We start from the raw sequence: 18,400 nt of genomic DNA on the forward strand, positions 1-18,400 counted from the left end.
GGGGGGGGCAGTTTAAATAACTTGTAGGGGAGTGGTCTTGAGCATCTCTGAGGAGGGGTCATTGTTTGGTGGCTTTCTTAGGTGTGGAGTTGGGATGGAGGCAACTCCCAGGGCCAGGGGCTTGGAATGAAACTTTCAATCAAACATTTCAGACTCTTTGGATATATGGATGCCAGTGGCTGGGGTGAAGCCTTAACCCAAACATCCCAGACTCTTTGGGTATATGGATGCCAGGGCTTGGGTGAAGTCTTAACCCAAACAGTAGTTTTGACCAGAACTGGGGGAACAGAGAAATTCTCAGTCTCTGCCTTGACTGAAAGAAGATAATTTATAATCTATACAAGATATGAAACAAAAGATAGGAAATTTATACCTATAGATTTAGCTGTGACATACATTATTAGAACTTTGAGGCTAATTTTTGTTATGCCCAGATTGCAGAGACCCCGTAAACCAACCAGGAGACCAAATACTGTATGTAAAAGCAAAGAGTCTTTATTCTTTCACAAGTTTGCAAACTCAGACTCTCCATGAGTCCAACATATTGGAGTGATCAGAGAGCCCCGAGTTTATCTGGGGTTGGGTTTTTATAATAGCAAAGGTAGGGGTAAGGGATTTCTAAGGTTCAAGACCCCTGTATGGCTGGCATTTGTCTAGAGGTGTCCTGGTAAAAACCCATGGGTGTGTGCTGGCAGGTGATCCTATCTATAACAGTTGGAACGTTAGGAATTTCCTTTTTTTTTTTTTTTTTTTGAGACAACTTCTCTGGTGTTTCTATAGGAGGCCCATCCTCGGTCTGCTTTGCAGCCTCCTGGAGTAACTCATCACCTGGACCACTGGTATTGGGTGAGATGCTTGTTGTTAGTGTGCTGTTTCCTGGTCCTTTGCAGTAAACTCCCACTTCCCCATGCAGCCCCCAAGCCCAGCTGTTTCTGTACTGAGTGCTCTTACCTGATTTTGCAGTAGGCTTAGCTAAAAACCTATTTTCACTGCTTTAGCTACTGTTTCAGCTCTGATTTTTCCTTGATGTATCAAGGGTTAATCAGTTTTTAATTGTCTGAACATGTATTTCCTCAAGCTCCTAAAACAGAATGTTCTACAGTGCTCCACTCAGAGGCTGGTCTACCTTACTGCCCCCAGCTAGCCAGTCGCTAATGTCTTGATTTGTAGTCTCTCAGGGATGTGACTGGATCCCAGTAGACTCACTCTGTTTCTCTGGTCAGCTGGCTAGTTTCCGGTCAACCTCTCCTCTGACACATTGCCTGGGCCTGGTCAGACAGCAGAATGGCTGTCGGGTTCCTTCCCAGTAATGGTGAGGAGGGTGAGCATGTGCATAACTTTTTTGTGTAGAACAAACATGTGGTATTCTAATGAAGATCACCATCTTCTTTACCCACAAATGAACTACAAATGTCCTTTGAAAAATATTTTCTATTCTCAGCCTCTAAGAAATGAATATCTTTTCTACTTAAAAAATAAACATAGATCATATATGTGTACACACACACTTTTTTCTCTTATGGGACTTACGTGGGCCTAGAAAATTAAAACATTAAAATGTATAATAAAGGCAGATGTTAACAGTGTAATGACTGAAAGTTAATTTAAATATCAAATGTTAATTTTAAATATTAGAAATTAATTTAAATATTAAATTTCCTACAATTATTAAATGTTAAATCAAAACAGTTTTTGTTCATAGAGAAAGGTGATGGCTATTCTTGTTAGTCAGCTTGGCCACATCTGGAATTAATGGCAGAAAGATTATAGTTTTTGTTGGTTTTGTTTTTCCAGAGAGTCTTTCACTGGTAGTAAGGGCCTGGCCTCAGGACTGAGGTCTTCCTGACACAGCCTGCTTGGACTTGGATTAAAGGTCTATGCTATACATGTCAATCACATAACATCAATATCTGAGTCACAGATGCATCCCGAGAACAGACCTAGGTTTTTGGAGAAAAATGCCCAACTAGTTCATAATCACAGCTCTAACAGTCAAATATCCCGCAACCGATTCCATCCTCCATACTGACGCAGTCTCCCCTCAGCCCGTAGTGCACCTGAAATGACTAATCAGAAGCTACAAATCGCCCCTGCGCCCCCTCCGGGACACCGAGGGTACTCGAACTCTTTAGCATTAACATCCTTTGAAATGCAAATGACTGGCTCTAGGACCCTGCTGCTAAAACTCCCCTTTGAAATTCAGGCACTAGGAGGTGCGGTTTCCGCCCCTTCAGAGCTCCCGCAGTTCAGTTACCCTTCCAAAACTATTTTTTGTTTGTTTTCTTCACCTAATACCACTCTCACTGTCCAAGAACCCTCATTGTGTGAAGGCATGGGGTTATTCACATCCTGGCAGACTTTATTTTCTTCGTTTAGAAGTCAGTCAGCATCAGTTAGGTGTGAAGGTTCAAGTGGACTGGTAATAGTGTTCTAGCCTACAAGGCCACTGCGCTCCTGTTGGAGGTCGGGTTCTGTCCAAACGAAGGAGCAAGACTAGGAACTAAGAATGGCGTTCTGGAACAGCACAGAAGGGAAGCCCCAAGTGAGATCAGTACTCAGGATGACAGAGATGTGGGTCTTCAAAAGCTGTAAAAAAATAATTAACAGTGCATGCCTATAGTCTAGTGGCAGATGAGACACCTGACATAGAGTTTGGGCATACCCCCAAATGCTGGCAATGGTATGCTAAACATCTCAGTTGAAGTAACATTTATATAAGAACAGTGAACAGCGAATTCCCGTTGAACAAAATCACAATATACAGGTGTCCCTGTGAAAACATTCGTCTAAGGGATTGTTAATTCTGGAGTCAGAATCGAGTGATCAGATCTGAGGACATAGATTCAGGACACTAAATACCCTGCTACAGCTCTGTAACAATTCCCTGGAGTTTCTAGAGTTCACGGACTAAATGAGAGTTACAAATCAAGGTACTCTGCAAACGCATCGGTGGAAACGTTCCCGGGTCTGAGGGCTGCCGGACAGCGGGAAACCCTGGAGGCTTCAGCTACGACCTGATTACAGTCCCAGTCCAGAGCTGGTGGAAGCTGGTGGTCCGTGGGCACACCCCAAAGGTTACCTGTGAAGGGCGCCAAGAGGTTAGATCAGACAAGCACGCGGGCCACAAATGGCTACCGAGGGGCTAAAGACACTCCGCGATCATTTGGCCACAATCATGGATTTTAATCAACTGATGAGCCTTGTGGAATCTTTAACTGGTGTTAAACCACTTCCACAACCCTGAAGTCTGCGAGGGATGCGGGAGGTAAAAAGCTCTCGACAGAAAGAAGACAACTGACCTGTCCGTCAGGAGAATCGAGCATAGGCGGTGCAAACCTGGTCTTAGAGGGACAGAGATGAACACCAGAGTTAGCAGCCCATACAGCTGAAATCCAAGCTTTAGGCTGCCTCCTATGTCTGGTAACGAGTTTCCTCCGGGAAGCATCATAATCCTTCCATTTAGTGTGCGTTTCTCCATGTCTCCATAGGCATGGGGAGAGCAAAGGAAAACTGGGCCCGCTTTATTTTATTTTGACCTAACAAGATTTGCCCTACAATTCTGTAAAGCACCCCCCTTTTCTTTTGGTAACGGAGTGGTTGAAGGGATAGTAGCCCGTAATAGGGCCATCCAATACGTCGTTATGTATTTACGAAACCTGTATGACTGTTTTTAAAAAAAAAACTAGGGCCTTAATAGCCCCGGTGGGGGAGGGGGCAGATGCCGAATTTTAATAACAGATACGGTTGCTGTTTGTGCAAAATGATGATAGGGGAAACAGGACAAAGAGAGTAAAAACAATGCTTGGGGACCAAGAACTACGGCTCTATACACTCAGGCCCCAAAGGGCAAAGGTAAGAAGAAATGACTGCATGAAGCAAGAGTCACGTAAAAGTCACACATGTTCCCATGTTGCCCTCTTGACCTCCTGGTCAGCGGACTGGAAGAGTCTAAATCACTATGCCACTCCAACCCACCTGCTGAGTGAACTGCCAAAGGCTCGGCCGAGTGCTCCCCAGGCAGGTGCAGGAGAGCCTGGGTTAAGACACTGGACTGCACCCGGCGAGGTTTGAGTCCTTTTGCTAGGAGTTGTGACAGTCTGCGAAATCACCATGCTGTTCTCAGGGACGATTGCCTGCTTCCAACACACACCCTTCCTCCCTAACCCCTCACTTCCCTGCCCGCCCCGGCACCCAGATCTTATGATCACTTCTAGCACGGCTTGTAGGTAGAAGACAAGAAATTTTCAAGCAGTTTCATTAAAATGTTCCTGAAGGATAAATAAAATAATTGCCAAAGCATAGGTTTGTAGTCGAAATAATTGGAATAACCATAAAGAGCCACGTAATCATCCGCTCCTTCAGGACAAAGGAAGTGAGATGGGACGGAGGCTGCCGCTCTCAGTCTGTGCGGCAAGGGAAAAGCAGCAGATGAAGGTCTGGGCCCTCCACACTTCTACTGACTGAAAGAAGAGAATAATAAAATTACGATCCCTGTCATGTATGCAATCTGTTTTCTGTAGCCAATAATAATACCACCAAATGAACGAACTCTTAAGGAAAACTGGTTTATTTCGGCTCATGATTCTGGATGTCTAAAGCCTGGGCTACGTGAAACCCTATCTAAAACAGAGGTCTGATGACCTAGAGGGGAAAAACCCCCCAAAACCAAATGAGAATAGTAATAGCTAGCTCACAGTGTGGACAAACAGGCTATAAGCCAGCCACAGACACCAGCTATACCGATCAGCATACAGCCTAATCGCAGCCTACCTACCACCAAAGTTTAAATTGAATTCTGCTGACCCATTGCACGAGAGATTCATCACTACTGCACTTATCGGATGTGTATGTGTGTGCACGCATGCCATAGCATCACGTTGGTGTCCAAGGACAACTTGTAGGAGTCATTTCTCTTTCCATGTGAAACCTGGGGATCAAACACAGGTCCTCGGGGTCGGTGGCATGCGCCCTTTACCTGCTAACACATCTTGCTAGTTGATTTTGACACCGCTCAACCTCATGACAATAGGACAGAGAAACCTTTTAGCTACCTTTAAAAGTATGTTCTTAGAACTGGACTAATAAACACACAAACTGAAAAAGGTTTTGCATGTGTGTGACAACGACACCACTTTAAAGTCTGTATGCCATATGGAAAGGTGAGGCTTTTGTTTCTGGACAGTAGGAAAGGGGTCAGTCCTGTTCACTAGGCATTCCCAGTACCTAGTCCAATGCCTGGCACTGTAATTCCAGGCATTCAACCAGGACTGTGAACAGACACTAACCTACTCCACAGAGAGCGCTCTCCTGTGAGAGGAATGAAAACAGCCTCTAAAGGAAAGCAAGCAGAAAACTCTAGAACTAAAATAAAAATTCTAGGGTGGTAGTCCTAATCCCTTCAGTAAGAAGCAGAGATATTCTTGGAATTTATGCAAACCAGGAAGGCAATACTGAGTAAGTCCACTTTGGAAAAGCTCCACGCAAACATATTTGCAAAGTGGATGACTTCCCATATGGCTCTCAACATTGTGATTCTGGCTGTGTCGTCACGGTCCCTAAGTAGGTCTGGAAGTCAACCAAGCCAGGGTGTACACATGTCTACAAGCCAATGACCTACTTAAAAACGGCAAATGATGGGTGATTATGAAACCAAAGAAAATTCTAGGATGAATACGTTTGTAAGAAGAGAGCGGTGAATGGGCAGTTTACAAATGTCAAGATTAAACACAGCTTCTGCAGCTAGTTTCAGTTATGAATGAACGCTTTAAATGTGGTTGTCAGTCTACAACCCAGAGCTGGCAATCACAGAATTGACAGGCTTGTACCCATGTGCGCGCGTGCATGCACACACACAGTGCGTGTGCACACACACACACACGTTTGTGTCCACTGAGAACTTGCTTGACACAGCAGATTTATAGGCATATGCCCATAGTCCCAACACTGAGGATGCAGAAGCAGGCAGATCTCTTGCGTTTGAGGCCAGTCAAGCTACAGTGACAGCCTGTCTAAAACAAACCGATACAACAAAAACCCAGGAAATATTTTTGGTGCCCCTACATAGCTGGGTACTGGGTCAAGTATTGCCTAATTTTCATGGCAAATGATGAGGTGGAAATCCATACCACTGCCTGCAAAGTGAAGAAATCCAGGCCCAGGGTGTTAACCATGCGTTTGAATCTGAGTCCTATCATCCCCCAGACCCTCAGTTACACAAGTCCAGGCATGACGGGCGAGCACTATCCCTGCGTCACTCACTTGCTCAGAGTGGTCCCGAGCAACTCTTTAGCCAGGCTGGCAGGTTTTGGATTTGTGTTTTGCCTCAGCCTCCCGCGTGGCTGGCATGACAGGCCTGTGCCACCAACAGCCAACTCTCTCGGCTGTTTTTACAGTAACAGAAAGCTGACTAACACTACTCCTAAGAGTCACTATCTAAGCCAATGCTAACATAATGGAGTCAACACAAGGCCTGCGGACATCTACTTTGTACAGAAGGAGATAGTATCCATGGAAAGTTAGCAACGCCAATGTTTAGGATTCCCCTTCCCCTCCGGCTGCAGATTCAGATTCGGAAGGAGCTCCCTAAGCCTCTGGAGGGTCCCTCGAGAAATCTAACACGATGTTTACTCCCCACAGGATGACTAGAGCCAGCTGGATGAGCAGAGACCATTACTGCTCAGGGCCAAAAAGAGTAATTTTAAGACCCCACTGTCACCACACACTCCAGCAAGAACCCAGCACCCACGGGAGAAGCTGTAATGCAGATCTATGTCTTGTATGAAACAGTTCAAATGCTAAACACACAATACGAAGTACTGAAAGTTCCCCTTTGTGTCTCCAGGTACCAACACGATTACAGGCTTTCTATAGGGACTAATTTTATATGCTAAGTCCGTACCTCTATAAAACCAAGAGTAAGGTAGTATGGATCTGGATGTGTACAATGCCATGAAGAAAACAAGCAAGAACGAGACAAGTATATTATTTTCTTTATATACAAAAACAAAGGCCCAAAATACGGTTTGTTGAAGTAGCTATCAACAGGATGTCAGCTGACTTCACGTTTGCTTTGGTCAGCACGGCCTGGGAACAGCAGTCGGTCCCCTCCCTAACAGCACAGAAGCACACTGACAGGACTGCCTTCAATACAGAACAAAGAGCTTTCAGGGAAAATTAAGTTAATTTTAAACCAAAACATTTTACCAATAAATAGGAAATTTTGAAAGGTAGCATCCCCACCCAACACTCTTGGGCATAACACGTACACCAATTTTGAAAATAAATTTTTTCTCACAATAGTCATAACAGGTGATCATACAGCAGGCCATGTAATGAAATTATTTTAATGTATTTTTTAAAAATGAAAATCTTAAGAACCAAACATGAACTTTAAAAGTTGGCACTTACTTTCTACAACTGTACACACCCTAAAACAATGGTCTAGTACTTTCTTACAGAACATAATTCAAACTCTGTTGGCATTTCAATACACTCCTAAGGAAACAGTTAAAAGCACTTTTAGTATGCCGGATCTCAAAGTTCATAATTCTGATTTATGGCTATGAAAAGGCAGTCAGCTTCTATTGAAAACCGCAGCCAGTGACAAAACATACTTGGAAAACAAATGATCGGTCTGAAGATCTTTAATATTGGTTAAGACAGTCTGATGTTTGGTACTTTAATCCAATGTGCAAAAAAATTAAAAAAGTGCAGCTGTCCTTTCCCTTGAAATACGTAGGACCAACACTACTATTTACACATTTGAAAGATTTGAAATTATTTAAGCATCTTCTTTATGAGAAACTGAGAGCTGCAGAGAACCCCAAAAGCTTGATCATCCGTAAACTACTAAAACACCAAGAAGCATGTCTGTTTCTTGTCCTAATTTTCATCTTAAATACAAAACCAATTTTGAAATCAGTCAGGATTTTGAAGACCTAGGGAATCTTAGGGTTTTTGTATCTGTGAAAACCTTGTCTCGGAGACTTCTCTCCTTCTCTCACTACCGGTTCACTCCAGACACCCGCAGGAAGAGTGGCCACACTGGACAAAAGAGGAACTCGGTTCCAGCACTACCAGCATCCTGGTGGTCTCACTCACCCTGAGGTCCACATGACCTGCAGCATTTGGGGTGGGGACAGGGGCCATCACAATGGAGGAAGAAACACTTCAGCAAAGCAACCATTTACTGTCCACAGAAACGGTAAAAACAATGATATATAGAGAGATTTAAAAATCAACAAACCAAATATAAAACTAACACCATTCCGTATTTCCAAACTTGGTTTTGTATTTATACAGTGTCCTGGGTCAGCATGTGCCAACGTTTTCTGCACCGATATGAAGTTCTTGTATCCAGATAATAAAACTGCTGTTTTGACCGTAAGTCACATATATTGGGATGGTTGGGAGATCAATTTATTCAATTACTCTGCAGCGCACTCACCAGCCTGGCAAGCGTAGAGGAATTAAGAACGGACAGAAGCCGCTCACTTTAAACCGGACAAAGGAGTTTTCAAATTAAAACCATAAAGAGGGGCAGGGGAGCTTACCAGGAACATCAACACTAGACATCACAAAAAACAAAATAAAAAAACGGTTTGGTCAGAACGTAGGAACGTAACTGCCTTGAGGAATCTGAGAATTACCTAACTGGAACAAGCACTGTCTTAGGTTCAGCCAGTACAACACTCTAAGTTGCCACAAAAGCAGTCAAAGGTGTTCACTGACTGTGATCAATGCAACCTCAGCATCGACCTCCCAGGCCACGTGTTCCTGACCCATCACCTCTAGCTGCAGGCAATGGTCTCCAGCTGCTGCTCGGCCTCGGCAGCCATCGCCGCGGCCTGCAACTGTTCCGTCTCACTCTGGATGGCACTGGGGGTGACCTGTTTCCTTTCACTGTGCATATTGTTCTCGTGCCTCTTCAGATCTGAGGCCTTGGCAAACGCCTTGGTGCAGGAGCCACATACGAAAGGCTTCTCCCCTCGGTGTCTCCTTTCGTGGTCCTTGAGGTGAGACTTGTGTTTGAAGGCTTTGTCACACATGTGACATGCAAATGGTCTTTCGTTGCTATGAACCCGCTCATGCTTCTTTAGGTCTGGGGCGCGGATAAACGACTTCCCACACACCTCACAGCTGTAGGGCTTGTACCCTGTGTGAATTTTCAGGTGTTCCTTCAGGTGGGCCTGGGTGGTGAAACCTTTTGTACACATTTCACAAACAAACGGCCTGTCTGCTGTGTGGAGCTTCTCATGCTTCCTTAACCTGCCTTCGTCGGAAAACGTCTTACCACACGCTTGGCAGGCTATCTGCTCCCGATGGTGACCATAGAGCAAATACTCAAACTTCATGTCACTGGCAGCCGTTGTCCAGCCTGGAGTCTGTTCGTCTTTCACTTCACCCATCCCGTCATTAAACGTTAAGGCTTGCGGGGTCTGAGACCCCAGATCTTTGGACTCCGGAGTCTCCATGGATTCTACTTCCTGGCCATAACAGTTCACTTTTCGGACTTCCTCACTGCCCAGTTCCTTTAAAATCGCCTCCTGAACCCTGAGAGTAGTAGTAGGGGACTTGCCGTCCTCCTGACTCGGGGGAGTGCCTTCTACCGTGTCGTCGGAGGGACTGTCATCCTGGTCCCCGATTTCCTCGACATCGTCATCCTGGGTGTCAGCGGCATCTCCGATGGGGCGGTTTAACTTGAGGCAGTACTTACTCTTTGACTGGCCATTGCTCTCATCAGGACTAGACACGTCACGCTTCTGAGAACAGAGTTTATCCAAAAACCGGATACCAAGAATCTGACCCGACGACATCATCAAGTTAACATCCTCCTTTTTCACGGAAATCTTCGCTGTGTACATGTAGTTCAGGACCTCTTCAAAGATATCAGAGCGGAGGAAATCTATCTCTATGACGGAAGAACTGTCCACTTCGAGCTTCTTGAACAGCTTCTTGAAGTAGGTGCTGCAGGCAGCGAGAACACAGCGATGGGCTCGGAACTTCACATCTTCAACCACAATCGCAATATCGCAGAATTCTCCTTCCAGGCGCTGCTCATTCAGCGTTTTCAGAAACAGTGTTTTATGATCGTCGTCATTATATTTTATGGTTTCAGACATACTGATGAAAAACTCCTGCAAAAATTTTTTAAGGAGTTTAGTTATTGTGTAGTCCTCCCCATACCCACCCCACCCCTGCCCCAAAAGCAGTCATACTGTGACTATTTGGAACCTAACAATCTAGAATCTTGGTGTTAAAGGTGGTCCAAAAACAGGCAGGAAAGAATGACCCCAGACAGGGATTTCCATGTTGCTACTCTGAAGTTCTTTCCGTTTACAACAGTTTCCTAGTTAGAACACCAACAGTTTTTTACAAAACACACACCAGGCATTATTCTATGTGCTTTAGATGTCGCAACACACTTAAGTACAAATAACCCTACGGAATAGGTGGTGTCCTCAGTTTGTAAAGGGGTTAGGGAGCTGTCCAACATCCTATAACTATTTAAGATCTGGAAATCAAATCCGGGAAATGTGGTTTAAAAGACTGTCAAGACAGAGGAAAAAGACTGATAAAAAGTCCGACCATGGAGTTTAAGTTACAGGATCGAGACAAGAATCCTCAAGTCCTGGAGCCGGAGATCTCAGTAGGTAAAAGGGGGCTATATTCCCCGTGTAAATGCAGTGTAAATGCAGCGGACACACGGTGGGCACCTCTAATTTCAAGAAGATACAAATGAATTACGACTAGCTGAACAGTGAATTCCCGGTTGAACTGAGAAAGCCTGCCTCAGCAAACAGTGGCGAGCAATCAAGAAGGCTCCCACCAAGTCAGCCTCAGGTCTCCGTAGGAATGGCCATGGCCCCCCCACACACACACACACTACGCACACACACACACACACACACACACGTACGCACACACGTGTGCACGCAAACACATGCAGACATGAATACACACCACAAACACAGAAAAAGAGAATCCTCAAGTCCTATCTATGGCGTCTGATTCCAAGTATGGAGGACTCAGGAAAATACCATCTGGGCTGGGCATTATACTTCCTTGAGAAGAGACAAACCACCATTTGGAGAGCTAGAGAAGGCATCGTAGTCACGAGAGTCTGTTTTCTACTGGTCTCTCCACAGCTGCTTTGGGCCACTCTGAGTGACAATCAAGGTTTAGTCTGACCCCAAAGATATCTGGGAAGAGACTGATGAGTGGCTTCTTGTCACAGGATGCCAACCTTCCAGCCATCCAGTTAAAAGTCTCACCAGCAACAGGTGGACAGGACCAGAGGTGTTTCAAGTTTTAGATTTTTCCAGATTTTGCAATTATGCATATACCTCCTAAAATAAATTGGGGATGGCAGTCCAAGCCAAAATACAAAACTAGTTGATATTTTATATACACCACACACACATAGTATGAAGGTAATTTATACAGTATTTCAAATAATACTTCATTTAGTTCCAGTTTCTTTTCTTTCTTTTTTTTTTCTTTTTTGGTTTTCTGAGATAGAGTGTCCCTATGTAGCCTTGGCTGTCCTGAAACTCACTCTGTAGATCAGGCTGGCCTCGAACTCAGAGATCCGCCTGTCTCTGCCTCCTGAGTGGTGGGATTAAAGGTGTGTGCCACCACCGCTTGGCTTAAATAGTATTTTAAACAAAACTTCATAGTATAGATTTTTCATTTGTGGCTTCTTATCAGCCTTCAGGAAGTTTCAGGTTTTGAGTATTTTGGACTTATGAAGGCTCAACCCTTACTCAGTAAGTGTTGGAGTATTTTAAAAGCAAAAGAATTTCAGGACCACCATGAAAGACCTAGCAATGTGTTTAAGAACTGATCTAAAAACAATGAGTCTTACATTTTCTAGTAAAAGAAAAACAAAACAATTGTGTTACTTTTATTCAACAATGTATATGTCTGAGGAAAGCATATTTTTCCTCATAGGAAAAGAATTGTAAATGTATAACTAGAATGTGTGTATGTGTGTGTGTGTGTGTACACAGTTCGGACCAGGGGCATGCTTAAGCCAAGAAAATATAAACCCCTTATCTGATACCCCTCGATCAGAGATACTTATTTTAAATCAAATGCCAACTGATATTCTAATTCTTAATATTCTAAGGTATACTTACCATGAACAATTCAGGCTATTTTCTTAATGCCTTAAACTCCAAAATCTTCAGATCAGAGTAAGTCTGATCAGGGGCAAGCCAGATCTATCAGAAAAAAGATAAAAGACTAAATAAGATTTTTCCCTATCTCAAATTCTAAACCAAGTGTTTACAAGAATAGAGAACAAAATCACAGACCCCTTTATTGTCCCATCTCTTGCATACAAACCCATTTTTCTGGGTAGAAGCCAGGGGCTAGCAGTAATCCGGCCTGGTTCTACATAAGGACTAGAAGTATGGCAGGTGACATCAGTATGTGTCCTTACCCCCACCACGTCCTGTTGGGTACCTAGTTCTCCACATTTCTCTTCAGGACCTAGAAACGTCTAGATGCACATTTCTCTAAATATAGCAGAGGCTGTAGGAGCACACATTCGCAACAGTTAGAAGGGGAAGCAAGGAGTAAACACGCTACTTTGTGCAATTGTAAACTGTACACCAAATGGCAGTGGCAAAGTCCACACTTTTCCCCTCTATACCTTCCTATAAAAAGGGTCAAAGGACTCCACATCCTGCAGGCCATTATACTAAGAACAAAAATATCCTCTAGTGACCACTAATCCCACAAACAGGGAAGTTTGTAGAAGCAGGTGGCTGTGCTAGAATCCTGTCCTACACAAAGACTTGGCGTAAGAGTCCACCAAAGGACCCCTAACAAGTACCTCCAATAGGAACCACAGAGCTCTGAACCAGCAGGCTTTCTCATCTGTACTACATGGAGGCTGGTAAGGGGACTTCTAAGGATGCTCCATTCTTCATTTAGGCCTTCCTGTGTTCTAGATGCAGCCTGGGCCTGCAGCGGGCTTGGAGGGCACTCCCTTCAGAATCTTTGGTGACACCTCTGTTGTCACTAACTGTGGAATCAAACGAGCATGGCACTTAGAGAAGGGTGGCTCTACAGTAGCTATGGCAACGCATCAGCGTGCAGCTTCTCATTTCTGGTTAGTGTGTATTCCTTTTCAAAGGAGGTCACGGGCCAATCGGCTCCTTTTTTTTCCCTATAGAGATGTTCCCATTGCTAAGTTCAAATGAGTCAAACCGGAAGATAGCCATTGCCAGTATGTGTGTAAGTAGGTGTGGGACAAGACATAGTCCAACACCTACAATACCCTAAAGCAGCTCCTTGCTAGCAGTTCTCCAGATCGCGGGAACGCTAAGGCGCCCGCACCAAGCAGGGAGCCCGGCTTTCCCAAAGCAAACTTACATAAGCATTCGCAGCCGCCTCCTTATTCCGGAGCAGCTGCGACAATGGCGGCCACACCACTTCCCTGTTGCGACTGCACAACTTGGGAGTGGGGAAGACTGGGCCTGGCACGAGACTCGGAGCGCAGCCCGCGCGTGGGAGCCCACGCTCGCATTTCGCAGCCCGGGAGCCGCCGAGCACAGAGAGCCCTTAAGCATTCTTTCCCAAACAAAAGCTCCCAGGCGTTGCGCCCGCCGGGGACAGGCCACTTTCCCTTCCACGATCCGCCACTTCTCCAGGTGGCAGCGCGGGAGCGAGGTTCTTCCCTGGTCCGCAGCGGAAGCCCCGGCGGCGGCGCGGCGAGCACGGGAGCGGGCATGCGGGCCGGTTCCGCAGCCCCGCGCCGCGCCGCGCCCTGCTCCGCCCGCGAGCCCCGAGCTCGCGCCCCGCGCACTCCGCGGCCTGCGCGTCTGGTCCTCCCGCGCCCTCCCGCGGCCAGGGGCGGGGGCGGCGCGCGGCCGGCTCCCCGGAGCTCCGTGGACGCAAGCGGAGAGCGTGCGCGGGGGGTCCCGTCTGCTCCGGGGAAAGGGGGGGGGGGAAGAGACAGCTGCGAGGGGCGGCGCCCCGCGGGCCGAGCTCGGGCCCGGCTCGGCCGTCCCCACCCCCACCGCGGTGCACTGCGGCGAGGAGAGCGGGGTGGCCATGAACTCGGCCGCCGAGCGAGCGGACGAGCGAGCGAGCGCGCGCGCGGGCCGACGCCTGGCCTCTCCCCACCCGCTCGCTCGCCGGCCTGCGCGGCCCCCGGGGCGCCCGGCCCCCACGCCCAACCGCGGCCCACGTCCGATCCCGCTCGCACCGCGCTGCGCCGCCACATCCTGCAGCTGGCTGCTGCCCGAGCTCGGCGGGAACGCGCCTCCTCTCAGCCGCCCCGCCGCGCCCGCCGCCGGCTGCCCCCGCGTCCCCGCGCCCGCCCCGGCCCTTTCAGCACCCGGCCCGCGCTTACCTGCAGCCTGGCACAGCTATAGACGCTCGCCGTGGGCTCCCGCGTTCGGCAGCGCGCAGGCCGGGACGGGATGGACGCGGGGGCACGGTGGGTGGCAGTGTTTTGGATTTTTTTTTTTTGTAGTTTGGGGAGGGGGTGGGGTGGGGGGGAAATCGTGCACGTCCCTGGTGGTAGCAGCCCTCTTCCTGCACGAGCACAGAATATCTAGCCTGCCGCGAACACCCCCACCCCCCTCCCCGTGCATGCGCGGTGCGAGCCTGGAGGGGGGGAGAAGGCGCGCCGCCGCCTGCGCAGGCACGGAACCCGATCGGGCCTCTTGAGTGAGCGAGCAGGGAAAGGGTTAATCTGGGACCTTACGGGTCGACGCTTTCCTTGGCTCTACGGGGCCGCCCGCGGAGGGCCCTGGGCCCTGCGCACGCGCGCGCACGCGCGCGGTATGGGGCGCGCGGAGCCCGCGCGCGGGAGAAGGCAATGGGCGGGGCTAGGGCGGGGTTTCGTCCGCAGGGGAGCGAATGCTCGAGCTCAGTTCTCGGGCACCCGCCCCGCCTGGAGCTCTCGGCTCCTGGGCTCCCGCCGGCGCCCGGTCTCGGAACTGCGTCGGGAACGCGGGAACCTGCGCTCCCGTGCGTGTGCGTGTGCATGTGCGTGGGCCAGTACTGCCCCTGGGTGCGCGCGATTCGGGCGCTGAGCTCGTCCTGGTTTTTGGGCAGGTGTCCCGGGCACCGTCGCTCAGTGTGCTCTCGACCGAACACCCAAGCGCGGTTCCCGGACGCCAAGGGCCTGGTTCCTGTCGCTGCGGCATTGTTTATGGGGAGCAGGCATTTGCAGAACAAATGAAGGGCCATCTTTGATTTGGAATGTAAGGGGCAATTCCTGTCACCTAGGACAATTTGCACAACCCCAAAGCTCTGGACCTGCCAGACTAATGGGTGCCCTTGCGTTTACCCGGGTGCTTCCCCCTCTAGTAGTCCTGCACTTGGCGCTCCCCTGGGGAGTTCTGATAGCTTGGTACTGTCAGCACATCCATGGAGATGTTATAGCTCCTTTGCTGTTGAACCTTGCGTTCCTTGTGCTGCACGGCCTGAGTCTCTTTAAGTGCTCTCAGGTTCAGAGCCTGGGAAGTGCCTTTAGCTCCCACATTTCTGTTCATCCTACAGTAGTGGCGGCTGGACTGAGCTGTCGTGCTCCTTAGAGACACTTCTGCTACATTATCACTCTTCTAACAGTCTGTCAAATCACATGAATAACATCTGAAATTAGGGCAGGACCGTGGGCTTATGGGAAGATGATGTGCCTGTGCTAGGCACATAAGTAAACACGAAGGAATATTGTGATAGCCTCTGTTTTCTAAAGGCCATCTGTTCAACCTCAGCTGTAATATTAACCAGTACTGGTTTAACGTCACCCAAAGTGTTTTGACACACATCTTCAGGTTTTTATTTTCGGTGTATGAGTGCATTGCTTGCATGAATGTATGTGCACCACGTGTGTCTGGTGCCAGTGGAGGTCGGAAGAGGGCGTCAGACACCCCCCCCCCCCCGGAACTGGAGCAGGATATTGTTAGTCACTATGTGGATTCTGGGAAGCAAACCTGAGTCCCCTGCAAAAGTATTAAGTGCTCTTAACAGCTGAGCCACCGGTTACAGCTCGCGCACGCGTCCTTTGATGCTCACAATAGTAGTTGTGTTAGCAGTTGTGGTGGAAGAGTCGACGTAGAATAAACCTGTCCTAGAGTCAGGCATATCTGTTTCAAATACCGAATAAACTAACTTTTCTAAGCCACGTTTTTGGTTTTTTTTAAATGATTTTTTTTATTATATTTAAGTGTGTGTGTGTGTGTGTGTGTGTACTGTGTGTGTGTGTGTGTACTGTGTGTGTGTGTGTGCTCAAACATGTGCATATGAGTGCATGTGGCATTTGGAATCCAGAGGCATTGGATCCCCTGGAGCTGGAGTTCCAGACCGTGAGCCACCTGACGTGGGTCGTGGAAACCAAACTCTGGTCCTCTGGAAGTGGAGCTAGAACTCTTCTACTGAGTCCTCTCTTATCAGAGATCAGCTTTGACAACAATATCATTCACCAGGGTAGGGGCATGGAGATTATAAAATAAGTAAAGAGAATGAGGACATGAGTGAAAATAATAAGACAGAAACACAGGATGGCACTAGGAGGGAATTCCAGTGAATACTAAAATCCACCTGCGTTTAATTTTCCATACACTTTTATGCCCCAATACAGCAGGGGGAAGAAGACAAAAGACTGCTTTAACATGATATAAAGGACAGCTAGGACAGTTATTTGTTTCAGTACTTTGAGACATCAAGTCATTAATATTCTGTTGCTTAGGCTGTGAACCCACCCTAGACCAAGTATCTTGAAGGCAGCCACTCTCTAAGTCAAACCCCCTATCTTGAAATAAGGAGCTTGAATTTCCTGGCTCCTGATCAGGGTGGAGTGGATCTACCTATACGGGCCATCTTAAAGTCAAAAAGACTAAGTAACCACACCCTAGGTCAGGGTGTGTAGCCACACTTGTTGTCAACAGATTTGAACAAGCTAAAACTCTCTGACCTTCAGACAAGATGGAAGTAGGCTCACATTTTTGGGCCTCCAAAATCTCTCCAGCCTTTTAAGCCTCACCCTATTGTTTTCTGAAATGGAGACAAGGAAAACAGGACAGTTGTGAGGATTGGCCCACACAGTACCCAGGCATGTTCTTAGTGCAAATATTAGGCCCCTGTTGTTAAGGATACCCATACCATCCCTGGCGTTGGGTTCCCATGGCAGCGGCGGAAGTGGTTGGTCATCATACTTGACACTGCCTATTTGCTTTCTTCTTGTTTGCACTGCTCTGAGCTCACACTATAGTCCTGCCTGTGCTTTGTTTCTAGGGGACTAATAGGAACGCACTCATGGAGTTGTGTTGTGAGGCTACAGAGCGACGGCTGAAGTTCACGATGCGGGAGCATGGCTCGCTTGCAGTAATCTTCACGGCCACCACTGCTGCTGCTCTTGGGCCACAACTGGAATGGCTTCACTCTCTGGATTTATTGTCTGCCTCGTGTAGGGATGGTTTTTCTGCACATGGAAAATAATCTGTCCCTGTGCCTTGACCAAGCTGGTGAAATTAAATTAGTTCAGAGAGTTCGTAAGCATTAGAACCATGAAGGGCCTGACATTTTTAGTTCTGTGTCACTTATTCCTTGCATTTATGTTCATGCTACCAGTGTTCTCTGGCCTGGTCCTTGCTTATCATGGAGACTCGCAGGAACAAATATAATAAAGAGGGGCCATTCTCATGGGAAAGAGGAGCAGGGGTAGGAAATACCTGCCTATGCTACCATCCTCAGCACGTACGACACTCATAGAAAACATCAGTCAAGTACCAGCCGATAGCAAGAATCAACCTAGAATTCAGTATAAAAGGGCACATTGTGGAGTTAGTAGGGATCAAGGCCCTCCTGAAATACATTGAACTCTGAGGCCTTTGGTAGAAGTAGTGTTCCTGTTCTACTCACAATGGCTGTCATTCTAGGTGGGAGACAGCTGCTGGGGTCATTCAGAGTGTGCTGGTTTTCACATAGGATGCTCCCGGCCTCTGAAAGGAAACCTGTTCCTGAGGATTGTGAGACTGGACTGTGGGACATACGGTGTGGCGTGTGGGATGTCAGGGCACTGACGGATACGAAGCAGCCTTTTAAGGGACAGTTGAAAGTTGTCCTGCTATTCGGGATTCTTAGCAGTGAGTCGAGCTGAAGTCTCCATCACAGCGACCGTGCGGTCTATTGTTGTTTTCGACTATGGATATAAGTAGTGGAGACTGGGCAGCTTTTGAATAGTGCCTTTGAGTAACCTGTATTATTCGGTTCCTCATAAAGGAACGTTTGGGTCACTGTCTCCTCTACTGCCTTGAATGACCAACAGATCTTAAAGAATGAAACCCATTGCAAATGAGCTGAACCTGGCCAAGTCCAGGTAAGCAAAACAACTCACCCACACTCCTGTTAGTAGGGAATTCATGTTTGTTTTGTAGGC

At 47.6% G+C, this 18,400-nt stretch overlaps 1 protein-coding gene across 4 annotated transcripts; it reads right to left on the reverse strand.

Annotated features, from left to right (window-relative positions):
• Positions 1-6,972: 6,972 nt before the first annotated feature.
• On the reverse strand, positions 6,973-14,507 carry Zbtb14 (zinc finger and BTB domain containing 14). Of its 4 annotated transcripts, none has more exons than XM_087902234.1 (3): positions 14,366-14,507; positions 12,141-12,224; positions 6,973-10,136 (listed from the first exon to the last, which is right to left on the reverse strand). In XM_087902234.1, the coding sequence occupies exons 2-3, from the start codon at positions 12,141-12,143 to the stop codon at positions 8,790-8,792; spliced, it is 1,350 nt and encodes a 449-aa protein (XP_087758360.1). In that variant the 5' UTR covers positions 12,144-12,224; positions 14,366-14,507; the 3' UTR covers positions 6,973-8,789. The 4 variants fall into 4 exon arrangements, with proteins under 4 accessions (XP_087758360.1, XP_087758361.1, XP_048291577.1 ...); XM_087902235.1 differs by lacking the exon at positions 14,366-14,507 and adding an exon at positions 14,219-14,278; XM_048435620.3 differs by lacking the exon at positions 14,366-14,507 and adding an exon at positions 13,384-13,763.
• Positions 14,508-18,400: the final 3,893 nt, after the last annotated feature.

The sequence above is a fragment of the Myodes glareolus genome, chromosome 27, assembly GCF_982192425.1.
Source record: "Myodes glareolus chromosome 27, mMyoGla1.1, whole genome shotgun sequence".
Classification (NCBI taxonomy): domain Eukaryota; kingdom Metazoa; phylum Chordata; class Mammalia; order Rodentia; family Cricetidae; genus Myodes; species Myodes glareolus.